The sequence below is a fragment of the Cololabis saira genome, chromosome 6 (genome assembly GCF_033807715.1).
Source record: "Cololabis saira isolate AMF1-May2022 chromosome 6, fColSai1.1, whole genome shotgun sequence".
In the NCBI taxonomy this organism is placed as follows: Eukaryota; Metazoa; Chordata; class Actinopteri; order Beloniformes; family Belonidae; genus Cololabis; species Cololabis saira.
The window spans coordinates 21,440,489-21,457,292 of record NC_084592.1 but is presented as its reverse complement, the minus strand read 5'-3'; the positions used below and the strand labels follow the sequence as shown (position 1 = coordinate 21,457,292).

The following is a 16,804-nucleotide window of genomic DNA, read 5'->3' as shown; positions in this document are numbered from 1 at the left end:
GCTTAGTCACAGGGCTAAACACGGCATCCCACCGCGGCCGGCGATCAGCAGACTCTAAACATTACACAGTTCACAATGTACAGCCTTTCTGTTTCTCAACCGCTGTTTATCTAAACGGAGGACTGGAGGAGGCGTGATCAGTACTGGAGTTGAGGGGGGATGAGGGGGGACGGCATCCCCCCCTGAAATAAAAACGGTCCAAATCATCCCCCCTGTAAAACTGCCATCCCCCTTTCCATCCATTATGTCATTTCATCAATGAATGTGGTATTACTGCTATTTCAACATTTAGAGTCATCACCAGAAAAATAACTTATTTGACCATTTTCACCTGTTTCAAGTAAATTTTCACTTGAAATAAGTAGGAAAATCTGCCAGTGAGACAAGATTTATCTTCTTATTACAAGCAAAAAAAAAAAACTTCCACTGGCAGATTTTTCTACTTATTTCAAGTGAAAATCTACTTGAAACAGATGAAAATTGTTGTTTTTTCCAGTGATGAGTCTTGTTTTAAGTGTAATGAGATTTTTTTTACTAAAATGAGACATTTTAACTAGAAATAAGACAAATATTCTTGTTAAGATTTTGAGTTTTTGCAGTGATACATTTTACTTATCCTGTGAAGGACAGAATCATATTGATAAGTTCAGAAAAGTGTTTTTTATTGTTGTGTTTTGATGTATTTGATGTAATCCCAGTGGATATTTAAAGCTTACAGAAGGCTGTATTTAACTGCTGCTATGTCATTCCTGCAGTATTTCTGCAGGTGTTTTGGTCAGTGCTATTATTTGTAATATATTATATTATTTGTAATCAGCACAAATTATCTGTCCCCATATGATAAAATCCACCATCCCCCCTGATTGTTTTTTACAACTCGAGTACTGGGCGTGATGAAGTGAAACTGTTCGGCTCAACAAATGTGTTTGCTGGCGTCTCTGAATTGATTTTTTTTCTTTTTTTTTCTTTCCGACGTCAGGAAGCAGTACAGGAGGGTTCTGTCCAGCGTGGTCACCATCCAGAAGAACTACCGCGCCCACTTCTGGAGACGCGTCTTCCTGCGCCTGCGGGCGGCAACGCTGGTCCTGCAGAAGCATCGCAGAGGCCAGCTCGCCCGCTCCCTCTGCCGCCAGCTCCGGGCGGAGAAGGAGGAGGAGGAGAGGATGAGGAGGGAGGAAGAGGAGAGGAGGAGAGTAGAGGAAGAGGAGAGGAGGAGGATGGAAGAGAGGCAACAACGGGAGGAGGAGAGGAGAAGGAAGGAGGAGGAGGAGGAGGAACGGCAGAGGCTGATGGATGAGGAGCTCAGGAAGAGGGCAGAAGAGGAGGATCTGATGAGGAAGGAGGAGCAGAGGCTGGTTAAAGAGGAGGAGGAGGAGCAGATTTTGGCAGCTACAGAGACCAACACAAGGTGTGAGATCTTTTTTTATTTGTTTTTCATGACTCTCTTTACTTTACATCATGTCTAATGCTTTACTCTGTTGTCTTTAGGAGCTCGCTGGTAAATGGTGCTTGTCAAAAGGTAACCACTCTTCCAGTTCAGGTGTTTAAAAGAAGTTCTCCACGTGAATCCAGTGAACTTTATGTTTTTTTTCTTCTTCCCTTGACAGAAGGAGCTGTCCCCGACTCTGTCGTGCACCGACACCTCGGAGGAGGAGAGCCGTCAGATGGAGGAGATCCTGCGGCTGGAGAGGGAGATCGAGCGTCTGCAGAAGCAGCAGGAGGGCGGCGTGTCCCTCCTAGGTGACGTCTCCGACGAGGAGCTGCGCCAGATGAGGGACGCCGAGATCTACCGACTGGAGAAGGAGGCTTCCCGCGTGGCCACCGAGTTCCTGGAGCTGTTGGACTTCGGCGGTTTGGAGCCGTCGCTCTCCAGCGAGGAGAACCTCCACGACCCGACGGAGTCCACAGCTCCTCTGGCCGAGGAGGAGGTGGACGAGGGCTTCCACGCCGAGGACGAGTGCATCCCTTTGCCTGACTTCCCTACGCCGGTCGTGGTTCCTCTGGACAAGGACGTATTTAAAAGTGTTCCCCCTCCTCCACCTGGATTTGCAGAGGAGTTAGCGGTTTCCCCATCTTCTGCTGCAACAGACTCTCAAACCTGCCAACTTTCTCCTCCCGCCGTCGTGACTAACGGGCAGCGGCTGCCGCCGTGCCAGAGAACCAGCAGGACGTCTGAACATCACCCCGCGGACGAGGATCCGCCGCAGGTGAACCCGCCGGACCCGGAGTCGGACTACGACCAGGAGGAGTTCGAGGACGCTCACGGGAGCTCGGGCGCCAGCATCAACGACGGCCACATCACCGACGAGGAGCTGCTGCGAAAGTCCTCCTGCACCCAGAACAGCCTGGACTCCTTCAGAGGCAGCTCGGACTCGGTGAGGAACAAAACGAGCCGAGAGTCACAGCGCTTTCTAAAAATACACCTCGTGTCTGGAGCCACATCTGAGGTCCGGTCCGGTGGAAGTAGAGTCAGTAAATCACAAGCAATAGAGGAAATCCCCTCTGGAGAGATGTAGTGACTGAAAAATTACATTAATTACAGTCCAGCCCAAAAAAATGTCAACTTAAAGTCGGGCCTCACATAAACATGGGATCGTTTAAGTCTCCATTGTTCTCTCAGACGCAGCGTTTCCTCTGTGTATTATTACGCTCCCCTCGCATTGTTCCAGCACAGATGGTCCCGAAACGGTGTAATCAGTCGAAATACGCTTCGGCGCGGGGCTCGGCTCACGTCAGAGCAGCCTGTTTGTTTTGGCTCCGTCGATGAGCACGTGCATCCGAAGTCGAAAACCTTAACGCCGTCAGAGCAGCTAAATGCCTGAAGGAAAAGAGAGATGCACGTTTTGACACGCGCATGTGACTTGCGTGGGTGTGTGTGTGGACTGGGATCCTCCTACTGGGATGAATGAGGTCAGACAGAACCTGAGCTCTGAAATTACAAAATAATGCAGGTGTTAACTCTTTGAATGCGTCATTCCTCTAGCTTGAATGGAGTGCTTACAAAAATAACCAGCTTTTAATGTCTTTTATCACTTTTATTTTAAATGTGAAGGCCGGAAAAAGCAGTTTAAGGCCCGTAATAAAGCTGTTTTGCTCGTTTCAGTTCATTGACAGCGACGAGGACAACGACGGCTACGTGGACACGGATGAGGAGATTTCCAACGGCAGAGTGAACCTGCTGAATGGCAGCGGGCCTCCGTACTTCCATGGATACCTCTACATGAAGAGTGAGTAGCTGCACCAGGCGACTGCCCAGCCGGTATGCAAGTGTCTCCCGCTCGCATGCGCAGCTTGTTTCAGGAGTGTCTCGCAGACTCGGCTGCTGCAGCTTCTCCTGTGTCGTGAACAGAGCTGGGTAGAGTAGCCAAAAATTTTACTCAAGTAAAAGTACTGTTACTTCAGAATAATATGACTCAAGTAGAAGTAAAAAGTAGTCATCCAAATAATTACTTGAGTAAAAGTAAAAAAGTACTTGGTGAAAAAACTACTCAAGTACTGAGTAACTGTTGAGTAACGTCTGATTTATTTTTTTAACACAACCATTCAAACAGACAAAAGTACAAAACAATCATCTTCAGGCAAATTAAATAAATAAAATAAAATTAATGAAAAATAGCTTAAATTAAAATAATCTTAAAGTAAATTCAAGTACTTTAATAAATAATAAAATAAATCAAATAATAACAGAATAAAAAAATAAATTAAGAAATTTCAAGCCTTTGTACTTTTCTCTTTTAACCAGAACCAGAACAAGCCCATGAACTCATAGAAACTCTGTGTGTGTGTTTGAGTCTGTGTAAATGTGACAAAACACTCAAAAACAAACATTTTCCCCAAAGAATCACCTAGTGATGTCATGAGATTGACGCGTACGTGGATAAAAGGGATAAAAGAAAAGTAACAGCTCAACGTAGCCTAATGTAGCGGAGTAAGAGTAACAGTTTCTTCTTCACAAATCTACTCAAGTAAAAGTAAAAAGTATAGTGATTCAAAACTACTCCTAAAAGTACAACATTTCCCAAAACCTACTTAAGTAAATGTAACGGAGTAAATGTAACTCGTTATTACCCACGTCTGGTCGTGAAGGTGTCCTGAATGAATGTTCCTCTGTGCTCAGGTGGCCTGATGATCCCCTGGCGGCGGCGCTGGTGCGTCCTGAAAGACGACACCTTCATGTGGTTCCGGGCCAAACAGGACTCCCTCAAATCCGGCTGGCTTTACAAGAAAGGAGGAGGGATGTCCACTTTGTCTCGCCGTAACTGGAAGATGCGCTGGTTTGTCCTGCGCGAGTCCAAGCTCATGTACTTTGAGAACGACAGCGAAGAGAAACTGAAAGGAACCATTGATATCCGAACAGCTAAGTAAGATGTTTTAGATTCTTCGTTTTGATTGAAGCCGTTGTCATTTGTTTAAAACAAGCAGAACCGTAGGTGGTCTGCTGTCACAAGGTTGACTCTGGATCTCTCTGCAGGGACATAGTGGACAACCACGAGAAGGAAAATGCCCTGAATGTTGTAACTGACGAGAGGACTTACCACATCTACGCAGAGTCCCCTGAAGATGCCAGGTATGTTATATGTACCTGGATCTGTGCTGCAGTAAGCAGTACTCGAGTTGTAAAAAGAATTCAGGGGGGATGGTGGAATGTATCATATGGGGACAGATAATTTGTGCTGATTACAAATAATATAATATATTACAAATAATAGCACTGACCAAAACACCTGCAGAAATACTGCAGGAATGACATAGCAGCAGTTAAATGCAGCCTTCTGTAAGCTTTAAATATCCACTGGGCTTACATCAAATACATCAAAACACAACAATAAAAAACAGTTTTCTGAACTTATCAATATTCCTCTGTCCTTCACAGGATAAGTAAAATGGATCACTGCACAAACTCAAAATCGTAACAAGAATATTTGTCTTATTTCTAGTTAAAATGCCTCATTTTAGTAAAAAAAATCTCATTACACTCAAAACAAGAATCATCACTGGAAAAAACAACAATTTTCACCTGTTTCAAGTAGATTTTAACTTGAAATAAGTAGAAAAAACTGCATGTGTTGCAGTTTTTTTTTGCTTGTAATAAGAAGATAAAGATAAAATCTTGTCCCAGTGGCAGATTTTCCTACTTATTTAAAGTGAAAATGTACTTGAAACAGGTAAAAATTGTCAAATAAGTTTTTTTCTGGTGATGACTCTAAATGTTGAAATAGCAGTAAAACCACATTCATTGATGAAATGACATAAGGGATGGAAAGGAGGGATGGCAGTTTTACAGGGGGGATGATTTTGGCCGTTTTTATTTCAAGGGGGATGCCATCCCCCCTCATCCCCCCTCAACTCCAGTACTGGCAGTAAGTGTTGTTACTTGGTCGGGGCTTCACTGTGAAAGCGTTATGTGGAAATCAAGCGCCCCCTGGTGGTCACAGGTGGAGGTTCCGCGGGTAAATCTCAATTGCACGTTTGCTGACTTGTGCTTTCTGAACTCCCTCTGACCCATTCAGCGGTTGGTTCAATGTGCTGAGTCGGGTCCACAGCGCCAGCCCAGAGCAGCTCATGGAGATGCACCACGAACAGGCCAACCCGAAGAATGCTGTGGTTAGTGCGGTTCCACCTCTCTGCTGCCTCCGTCCCGCTCTCTGCTCCAGCTTTCAGCCGTAGAACTGTTTTAAGCATGATGGCTCAGTTTTGGGTTGTATATTCATTTTAAATCAACAGTTCCTTTTAGCTATACAGACCTCTAAAGATAATTATCCACCCAGAGAGGCAGACATTTCCATTCATGTTTTTATTTTTAACTCTCTAGGGAACGCTAGATGTGGGCTTGATTGATTCTGTCTGTGCCTCCGACAACCCAGACAGGTGAGGAAATGTCCTTATAAACCTCACTGCTGCCTGATTTCTGACTGCCGAGGGGAACAAAACGTTTATGTGACGCTACTGTTTTCAGACCAAACTCCTTTGTGATCATCACGGCCAACCGGGTGATCCACTGCAACACAGAAACCCCGGAGGAGATGCACCACTGGATAGGCCTGCTGCAAAAATCAAAAGGAGACACCAGGGTCGACGGGCAGGAGTTCCTAGTCAGAGGTCAGCTGGTTCAGAATCTTTAGGGTAATTAACTATATTTCTTTCCACTTCTGGGATTGACGAGTATGTTTCTGTTTCCTCCTCAGGGTGGCTGCATAAAGAGATGAAGTCGGGGTCCAAGAGCACATCTCTGAAGCTGAAGAAGCGCTGGTTTGTTCTCACCACCAACTCGCTGGACTATTACAAATCGTCAGAGCGCAGCGCGACTAAACTGGGAACGCTGGTCCTCAACAGCCTCTGCTCTGTGGTGCAGCCTGATGAGAAAATCTTCAAGGACACTGGTGGGTTCAGCGCTCGTGTTCGCCCTTGTCCAGAGAAGATGTGTTAATGTTTCCATCTGTATTGCTGGTTGACTTTTCATCATTTCATTTCTAAAAGTTAACCCTTAAGTCTCAATTTTCTCCTTCTTCACCTAGGTTACTGGAACATAATTGTGCATGGCCGTAAGCACTCTTACCGGCTCTACACCAAAATGCTGAATGAAGCAATGCGGTGGGCGAACGCCATACAGGGAGCGATAGACAGCAAAGTTCCCATCGAAACACCAACGCAGCAGCTCATCAGGGACATCAAGGTACGAACACTCTCCATTTGGCCCTTTTGTTGCAAGAAAACTTATACCCACTTGCTGACTGATGCTGATACCTTCTGGCTGTGATTGTTGTTGGAGTTCTTAAACATTTAAATGCTGAATGCATCAAAATAATGATGTTTAACATCTTTTTAACACGTCCATAAGCTTCAGCCCAATGGTGCCTGTTCACAATTAAATCCTCCTCATTATATAAGGATTTAATGGATAGGTTGCATGAAACTTTCACTTAAATTCAGTACCTCTTCCTGAGCGTACAAGAGAAATAACTATTAACTAATGAGTAGCTCAAGACTCGGGGAGGACAGTGTCAGGAGGGAACAAAAAAAACGACACAAAAACAGCAAATATACCTGCTACGTTTAAAAAAAGGTGCAGAATCTAGACCGCAGCTGCAGACTTTGCCTTTACTGTGCAGAACAGCAGCTACTGTCTCACAAAGGCCAGAACAAACAGCCTGTATCATCTGTGACCAATACTGAAGGATCTAACCACGACTACTTGGAACGTCACAGCTGATGTCCATGCACCGTGATGAACCAATAAAATGATAAACTAGTGGAACTTGACAAGTTAGGTGTGGAAGACAGTTGAGCAGAGGCTTCTTCTTCTTTTGGATTTTCCCTTTAGGGATTTTTCCATCTTATCCTGCCTTCTGCATTTCCCTCTATCACTGCAAGAAGCAGAACACGCTTGGTGTATGTTGTTAATGTAGTGAAGATGGCTGTGGTGCAGAGAGTCGGACTCTGAAAGCCTTCACATGTCACTCAAACATGGTGAACTTTACAGAAGTTGAACTGCTTTTCAGATTTCCTACGACAGCTGAGTCACTAATTATAAATCTTGAAGCTGTTACAACCACTTATCCAGGTCAGTGCTTCAAACCATTAATCTGGGTATTTGAAGTCATCTCAGCAGTTTCTGAAACAGGATTTAGACCCATTTGCAAAAGGCCCTGTGCAGAATAATAACTGAAACAAGTAGTGCAGCCATACCGGACCTTGATGAGTTGAGGGTGTAATATACTGGGGATCTGGGGAACATTTTGTGTGAATTTTTTTACTTTTTCAACCAAGAACATGCATTATAGTTGTTTTTGTTGTTGATTTTGCTAAATCTGTACTGTTTTAGTGCCACGTTTAGTATCTCGACGAGACTCTACCTCCAGCCCAAAACGATAACTAGAGATGTAAAGGGTGTAAAGATAAATGCTGTATTGTATCCTCGTTGTATTTTGATGAAAACCTATCACAGACATCTCAGTAAACTGTTAAAAGTGTTAAAAATTCTCCTTTTAAACATGCTTTCTCTCTCTCCCCACTGATCTGCATCACCCTTAATATTAGTTGATAAAAAAGTTCATTAGTTTTGCCCTTTTTGTTTGGCTATCAAATGGCTCAGAAGTGAGATGTTAGTACGCTTGTTTTGAAACTCACACATTGTACTACCAGTGTGACTTCATTTGGCCAAATTGTACTACAAAGGATGCAGTGTGAGAACAACAGCATCGTGTATGCAGTAATGCAGTAATGCAGTAATGCAGTAATGTGCCACTACAGTGGAAACCGCTCAGAACGGTTGGTCATGTGACCGGTTTCCACAGATCTGTTAGCTGGTTGTTTTCATGGTTGTATAGTACATACCGGTACTATCAATGACCGCAGAATAAGTATGCAGTATATACTGTATATCCCTCCTGTATACTCCTGTATATCCTGCATGGTCATTGCAAAACTTAGTGTGCCATTTAGAAAATGTCCTAAGATTTTGCTACCTTTAGCATTGTTAGCATTATCAAAAACCTCGTGAGTCATGATGTCCTTTACTGTTATTTTCTCATATGTATTTTTGCACACTCAAGCTTGTATATCAAGCTCTTACTCTGAAGACTCACTCTCTGGTTCAAATGTGTAAATTTGGTGAAGATGTGGGCAAGGTTTAACATTAACATGTTAATTCCCCTTCACTGAAAGCTACACCATTTTAAGGGTTGTTTTTGTTGTTTTGTTTTTGTTTTGTGGGGAAAAACACGAGTAAGATTTTAGTGGATTGAAAGAGGCTTGAATATTTGTATTGATATTATTGTGAACTAACTCTTTTCAGTCATGCAAACCTCTGGCAGGAACACACGCTGTAGTGAAGTGAGGTACTTGTCCTGCGTGCTGTGATCTTCTACAACTTTTGGTTTTGCTGCTTTTCTTCTGCAGTACATTCAATCATTTCCTTGTATTTACTGCAGTGATGGTGCGAATCACTGGTATTCCTGTTGTTTTATATCTTCCTACTTGAGCCACTGAAATAAGCTTCCCTCTGTTTGACTGGATGTTTTAAAGCTGTTTTGCTTAAGAGGCGATTAGTGAGAGTCTAAAGTTACTAATCCAGTCTTTTGTATTCAGGAGAGCAGTTTGAATGTGGAGGCCGTGGAGCAGACGTACTGGAGAAACCCAATCCTCCGATATACCCAGCATCCTTTGCACTCACCTCTCCTTCCTCTGCCTTATGGGGATGTTAGTGTCCAATGTAAGTCTTTTTTGATATTTTTCTTTTTCTTTAATGCTTAATCATTTTAGTTTGCGTTCATGGATGCAGAACTAGTTTGCAGAACTAGTTTTTTTCTGCTTTTACCCCTATTACAGGGATTTCTTCAGAATTACTAAATGATTTAATGATGAAATATCTAAAATATTGCAGAATTCATCAGTAGGAAGGCTATTCACCCACAGCAATTTCAGCACAATTAGCAGTTTAAATCATTTGTTAAATCACTGCATTATATATCAAGGATTTACCTTCACGTATGCATTTTGCATTTTATATAATTCTCCTCAATCAAGTAGCGGGGTTTGCTAGAATATCTGGGAAATTGATTTACTCCAACATTGACCTTGCCGTAACAAACACACGATACATAACAATGCTTCAATGTATATTAACTAACGTTGATTGAAACTTCACTCTCTCTCAGTGCAAAAGGAGAAGGGTTATACCAGCCTGCAGGACGAGGCTGTGAAGATTTTCAACTCCCTGCAGGAGATGGAGGCCGTGTCAGACCCTGTGCCAATCATCCAGGGAATCCTGCAGACCTGTCAGGACTTGAGGCCATTAAGGGATGAGGTTTACTGTCAGCTCATCAAACAAACCAATCACGTCCCGCACCCCAACAGTCCTGCCAACCGCGCTCACTGGCACCTCCTGACCTGCATGAGCTGCACCTTCCTGCCCAGCCGAGGCATCCTGCGCTACCTCAAATTTCATCTGAAAAGGTACGGATCTGTTTGGACAGCAGTCAATTGATCACTGATCAAAATCCGTGGAATTCACGTCTTTTTGTCTGGGGGGGGTTTCATTCAGGATTAGAGAGCTGTTCCCTGAGACAGAAATCGAACTGTTTGCCCATTTCATCGGGGAGTCCCTTAAGAAGACCAAAACCAGGGAGTTTGTTCCTTCCCAAGAGGAAATTGTGGCGCTCCTCACCAGACAGGAGATGACCACCACCGTCTACTGCCACGGAGGAGGCTCTTGCATGATCTCCATCAACTCTCACACCACCGCTGGAGAGGTGGGCCTTTAGGAAATGTTCTTACAGAAGCTGTTTTTCTTTAAAGGCTGCAGGTTATTTATTTATTTATTTATTTTGTTCAGGTCGTAGAAAAGCTGATCAGAGGGCTGGCCATGGAGGACAGCAGGAACATGTTTGCACTCTTTGAGCACAACAACACCGTTGACAAAGCTGTTGAAAGCAGGGTCCTCGTGGCTGATGTTCTGGCTAAATTTGAAAGGTATGTTTAAAACAGCTTCCTCCACTGAATGTACTTTCGTTTCATTTATTTGTTTTGGGTCACCTCTCCGCCACCGTAGTTCCACCTTTTGGAGCTACATAAACAACTGTGTTGGATTTGTGATAATAAGGAGATAGAGTAATACATTTTGACAAGAGCGGATGTGTAAGTCCCAGATTTATGTCTTTGCTCTTCAGGCTGGCTGGCAGTGAGGATGAGGGCCAGTGGAAACTCTACTTCAAACTCTACTGTTTCTTGGATGTGGAAAGCATGCCTAAGGAGGGCGTGGAGTTCGCCTTCATGTTCGAGCAGGTAAGCTTAGTGAGCATCGTGCACGTTATTGAGTGTTAATAATCAAATACAAGATGGCAATATTTCATATCCCATGTTTCAAACTTAAAAGTGTTACCCACTTAGAGGTGCCTGTTAGTGCTTGGCACTCATTCAGGTGTTTTCTTATACTTTTTCTTTCCTTTTTGCAATTTTATTTATGTGTGGGTGTGTATTTGCATTATGGTGTTTAGAGTAATAGTTTAGTGCGCTGTTTTATTTATTTTTTTATTTATTTTTTTCTTTTTATTTATTTATTTTCTATTCTTTTTTTTGCTTAATTCATTCTTATCCTGCTATAATTTTATATCCATTTATTTTTATTTTATTTTTATGTTTCTATGTTGGAGGGGTTAAAAAAAAAGGGAAAAAAATCTTTGACTTGTGATTTTCTTTTAGTGATACTTGGTACACCGAGGTCACTGAATGTAGTGATCTTTCTATTGTTTTTTTTTCTTCGAAATAGTTAAGATGTATGTACCATTGTTACTTTGGCTATTGATCTCAATAAAAAATTAAAATAAATAAATAAATAATCGAATACAGTTTGTTTCAAATGATTGCTTTGGTTCTTTCCGCCAGGCCCATGAAAGTTTAACCCGGGGCCACTTCCCCGCGCGCGAGGAGACCCTCCAGCACCTTGCCGCCCTGCGGCTACGGTTCCTCTACGGGGACAAAACGCGGGTCACGTGGACCCTGGAAAGCGTTTACCCCGTGGCCCGCCTGCGCAGTCGTATCCTGCAGTTCACCAAGGTGGGCGGGGCCTCCGGCTCGGGCCAAACCCTGGAGCGCCGGAGGACCAGCTTCCTGGACGGCACCCTGCGCCGGGGGCTGAAGACGGGCTCCATGAAGAAGCAGCGCATGGAGGAGGAGCAGATGCTGGAGATGTGGATAAAGGAGGAGATGTCGGCCACCAGGGCGAGCATCATGGAGAAGTTGACCCGCCTCAAGGGTCTGGACCAGCACCAGGCCATGCTCAAGTACATGACCATCATCAAGGAGTGGCCTGGATACGGATCCACTCTGTTTGATGTGGAGGTATGTTTTCTGAGTCTTTAATCAGGAAACATGTCGGGGTTAAATGACATTCTCTGCTCATACTGGTTCTAATGTGTCAGCACCGGGCCTTTGCAGATATTTAATAATAATAATAATAATAATAATAATAATAATAATAATAATAATAATAATAAACTTTATTCATATAGCACCTTTCATACGAAAGTCGCAGCTCAAAGTGCATCACAGTAACAGTACAAATAAGAAACAACAACGGCAAATAAAACAAAAAACAAATATTTAGGTGCAGTGATATAAAACATAACCCTGACAAAATTCAGTTCCAAATTCCTCCACGGAACAACTACTAAGATAGGATAAAAGCAATGTTGAATATAAAAAGGTAAAAATACTGCACTGAGTCGTAGGCATATGAAAAATAAAAAGATAAAAATATCAACAAATAAGAGTACAAGATAAAAATGATCATATAAAAGTTTTTAAAAGTATAAAAGTAATGCAGACAGTAAAAATCAATGATATATAGATAAAAGGAAAGTGGCAACTAAGGCGCGGTTATCTCATGTTTAAATGCTTGAATGAAGAGATAGGTTTTAAGTTGTCTTTTGAAGATTTCTACCGACTCGGCTTCCCTGATGTTATTGGGCAGTGTGTTCCATAGTTTTGGGGCGTAGTTAACAAACGCTGCATCACCGATTTAGCACTCACGCAGTGCCGGTTCTCTCTGTTTTTCATACATTTTAATAATGTATTAGACAAGCACCGGGATGTCCACGTCCCTCTCTGGGAATGAGAAATATACTTCAATTTGTCCTTTCTACCACTGGAAATGGTAGAAGTACTGTACTGGAGTGATTTTCTGCCAAACTACATGCTGCAGGGTTATTTTAGGGTTTTTACCAAGTCATTCCAAAATAAAAGATGGTTTTATACGAGTTGGTCAGGGATGACCTACGCCCAGTGGTCGCGTTAACAAGTGTGCAGCCAGACTGTGGTGACACGTTCATTCTTGTGTCTTTACAGTGCAAAGAGGGAGGCTTCCCTCACGACCTCTGGCTGAGCGTGAGTGCCGAGAACGTGTCCGTCTACAAGAGAGGAGAGCCGAAGCCCCTGGAGACCTTCCCCTATGAGCACATCATCTTCTTTGGTGCTCCGCAGCCGTGCACCTACAAGATCACGGTGGATGAGAGAGAAATGTTTTTTGATACACCAGAGGTACTTTTTTTATCGTATCTTTATAGAAATATTGCTTATATTGTCAATACATTATTCCCAGTGCATCACGGGAACTCATCCAACAGTCTAATCCTATAGCAGCACAACTAAAGGGATGGTTCAGGGTCCAAAAACCAGCTCAAACAATATGTTTGGTTAAAAATGTAAAGCTTTAAGCTAAATCTTAAAGGTAGAAGGGTTTTTTCTGCATCCTAAACACTTACTAGGAGCTGGTTTTACAAGTAGGGAGCCTGATAACTGAAGGCTCTGCCTCCCATTCTGCTTTTGGAAGTTCTGGAAACCACTAACAGGGCGGCAGGTTGAGAGTGAAGCGGTTTGCTGGGATGATACGCAACTATGAGTTCTTTAAGATAAGGAGTTAGGTCCTTATTAAGGAGGACAGGAACTATACATTCTACCCTGAACTTAACATGAAGCCAATAAAGGGAAGCTCAGATTGGAGAAATGCTAATCCTCATCAGAAGTTGTTGCAGCACTCTGGATCAGCTGGAGGCTGCTCAGAAGAACTTAAGGACATCACAGTAAATGCTGAATTATGGTTCTGCGTTAAATCAACGCAGAAGCCTGACGTGCAGCTCCTAAAAAATGTAACTACGCGTCATGGCGACGCAGACCCAACGCAGACCGAGAGGGCTGTGATTGGTTCGCTTGGTAGCAACGCATTTCCGGTTCCGGTTCGTGAAGCAGTAGTGAACTTTCAGCGCTCTTTTTCTTCATGTGTGTGATTTTTTTTTTTTTTTTTTTTTTTGCACCATCGTTGTCCTTATCTCTTTGATTCACTGTGACCGGAAAAGCCGGAAGCTAAAGTATCAACTAGCGCTCTGGGGGGGTATTGCACCGTGGTGAAATGGAGTGACGGAGAAGTCCGAAGGGTTGCGTTGGTTTAACGCAGAACCTTAAATCAGGCTTAATAAGGAACTGTAATGGTTCAGTTTTAACAAAAACTTTTTGGTCATATATTTATTTTCTTAATTCATTTATTTATTTAAAGGACAAATCTGAGTGTTAAAAACCCAAAAGGGTACTCACAGTAGTGCCAGGTGTAAAAGTAGTACCATCCAGAGTTCCTACATGAGTGGAGAGTCATTAGTTGCAGAAAAGTAGCAGTCATTCAGGTTTTTATGTCATTCTGACTTAAAAATCTTCCCGTTCACAGGTTGGAGAAATCACCAAGATCATGAAGGCCTACATAAACATGATCGTGAAGAAGCGCTGCAGTGTTAAGTCCGTGTCCAGCTACGGAACCAACTGGATCAGATGATTTACTGGAACAGACTCGATATGTACTCGACCACTAAACGCCTGCAACAGAGAGGAGGCAGGACGCCAGAGGAGGAACAAATGACTTCAACCAACGTGTGTCGGAGTGTCTGACTGGAGCCACGCTGCGACACGGACAATCTCCACCCAGAACAACGACTTCCTTTAAAGACGCAAACACATGTATTCCGTACTGCTTTTCTCGGTGAACGTGTGAGCGTTGAAGCGTCTTGTGAGCGTCGCTTCCCTCCTCGCTGTCTCCGCACGTGCTCCCTGCTCTTTTAAGTTACACTGGTCATGTCTCACATGTCACTTGAAAAGAAATTCAGGTATCTTCTCGCTATTTCCGCGTTTGTGTCCAGAGAAAGTTGACGGAACTTGCACATTGATTTCTGAAGCTCCAAAAAAAAAAAAAGATAGAGAGAGAGAGAAAGAGAGAAATGTTCTCAAACTTACATCTCAGACAACTTCTGTGAATGGGTTGAAGTGGTAAATGCACATTGGCTGAGTTGACACCTTTCATTTCTGTCAAATATTGCGATCCATTGTAATGAATGTTCTCCTGAACGGAGGTTCCCTCAGGTTACCGCGTAAAAAACAAACAAACAAAAAAAGAAGTCCCCCGTTTTGCCTTATTTAGGTGATGTAGCTACTTGGAGAGTAGATGTGGCCTTGCAGGAGCAGAACGTAAACTGGCATATGTTTTCCGTGTGTGCCATAAAAGCACATGAACTCAGAAAACTTTCTTTAAAATGAACGAAATGCAGCAAAAGAATACATTCTGATCTCTGTTGAATCACTGAAGATGCAAACTCGACGCCACAGTCAGGGTATTGATTATTCACATCTGAATATCTATGCTTCATTCCCAGAACAACAACTCTGCGTTGAGCTCTTTTTGAGTGTGTCTTTGAAATAGTTGAATTCAAACTCGACCATATTTCAGTGTAAATCTGTTATCGTTGGTCTGGCAGCGGCCGGTTGAGGGCGGGATATTTATTGGAAGAAAATAGCTAAACGGATTTGAGAATGAGTTCAGAGAGAGACGAACGGTGCTTCAAAGACATTGGTCCAGTTTAGTTTTTCTTTCTTTCTTTTTTGCTTTTATTTGTGCATTCAAGGACTTGGACATTTGCATGATTCAAAGATAAACAAGCCTAACCATAAACTTATTAGTATCTCCATTGTTGTGCTGCATTAACTTGGCTTCTGTGACTGTTAGAAAAAAAAAAAGAAGAAGAACCGTGTGGCCCTCAGCACCGTCCCTGCTCAGTTTGTGTTGTTTTCTCACTGAATGGAGGACGTTTCCTCTCCTACAAATCAGTATAAATGTACACAAAAGAGTCAACCAATCTACAGTATAGTTCATGATTAGAAAAGGTGGATCTCACCATGATGAGTTTAGTATTTACCTCACGTTGTATCGCGGTCTTCCGTTGCGCTCCAATCATTCTCACTCGGGCACTCTGGGCGGCTGCCGGCGGCCACACCAGAGACAGGTATTGCCATTGATGATGACTGTATTTCTGAGATTTCTGATTGTTTTGAAGAAGAAAAATCAGAAAATGTTTTATAACAGAATTTAAAAATGCTTTAATAAATTATTGTATTTCAAAAGCAGCTTGTTGTCGTCTCGTGGTTTGTCTTATTTTCTGAATAACACAGCAGTTTACAGAGCATTACAGTGTTTAAAAATATATGCTGTAATGTAGCAGTTACGTATTATACATATATGAGTTAAATATACATTTAAAGCCTGATTTTTTTTTTCTTTTTTTAATTTATTTCAAGTGCACAACCCCAAAGCTGCTCTTTTACTGAAAAGCTGAAACTGACAAAGTTGAGTTATCCAGTGGTGTAAGAGGTATTTATGTCATTTCTTTGGCCTAATACTTAATGCGTTAATTAAAAAAAAAAAAAAAGTACAGTCACAGTCAACCCATTACTGTGTCGTCTTATGACAGAGTTGAATAAATGAGTTATTCATGTTTTTTTCAGTGATGAAAATGAAAAGGGTTGGCTCTTTGAATTGAGCTTGTCGGTCCCCAGAGACCAGGACAGTTATAGTAAATTGAAAGTTTAATTTTTTAATTTTTTGTTTAACAGAGTGGGTTTCAGGAGCAACATCGGGATTCTTCTGACTGCACATCATGTACGGGTTACATCCATGGCATCACAGGTGCTTATTAAGGAAAATGACGGCCTTTCACATCCTTCATCCATCTATCTATCTATCTATCTATCTATCTATCTATCTATCTATCTATCTATCTATCTATCTATCTATCTATCTATCTATCTATCTATCTATCTATCTATCTATCTATACATCTATACATCTATACATCTATACATACATCTATACATCTATACATACATCTATACATTTATACATCTATTAAAACAACCAGGGATGACCAAATTGTTTAGATTAGTCAGATTTGAATTGAGGCGGGTCACTGAGGGCCCGTAACTCGGGGAAACGTGA

General features: G+C 42.5%; 1 protein-coding gene across 1 annotated transcript in view; it reads left to right on the top strand.

Annotated features, from left to right (window-relative positions):
* The window catches only part of myo10l3 (myosin X, like 3), a 71,287-nt gene extending 55,351 nt beyond the window's left edge, over window positions 1-15,936 (top strand). The window contains exons 23-41 of the mRNA XM_061723649.1: window positions 980-1,408; window positions 1,489-1,519; window positions 1,608-2,375; window positions 3,104-3,227; window positions 4,118-4,361; window positions 4,472-4,567; window positions 5,511-5,604; window positions 5,813-5,868; window positions 5,957-6,099; window positions 6,186-6,380; window positions 6,516-6,673; window positions 9,088-9,211; window positions 9,657-9,954; window positions 10,043-10,250; window positions 10,334-10,470; window positions 10,668-10,782; window positions 11,383-11,838; window positions 12,844-13,035; window positions 14,213-15,936. Coding sequence (XP_061579633.1) covers window positions 980-1,408; window positions 1,489-1,519; window positions 1,608-2,375; window positions 3,104-3,227; window positions 4,118-4,361; window positions 4,472-4,567; window positions 5,511-5,604; window positions 5,813-5,868; window positions 5,957-6,099; window positions 6,186-6,380; window positions 6,516-6,673; window positions 9,088-9,211; window positions 9,657-9,954; window positions 10,043-10,250; window positions 10,334-10,470; window positions 10,668-10,782; window positions 11,383-11,838; window positions 12,844-13,035; window positions 14,213-14,317 — 3,973 coding nt within the window. The 3' untranslated portion in view covers window positions 14,318-15,936. The remainder of the gene's footprint in view (window positions 1-979; window positions 1,409-1,488; window positions 1,520-1,607; window positions 2,376-3,103; window positions 3,228-4,117; window positions 4,362-4,471; window positions 4,568-5,510; window positions 5,605-5,812; window positions 5,869-5,956; window positions 6,100-6,185; window positions 6,381-6,515; window positions 6,674-9,087; window positions 9,212-9,656; window positions 9,955-10,042; window positions 10,251-10,333; window positions 10,471-10,667; window positions 10,783-11,382; window positions 11,839-12,843; window positions 13,036-14,212) is intronic.
* Window positions 15,937-16,804: the final 868 nt, after the last annotated feature.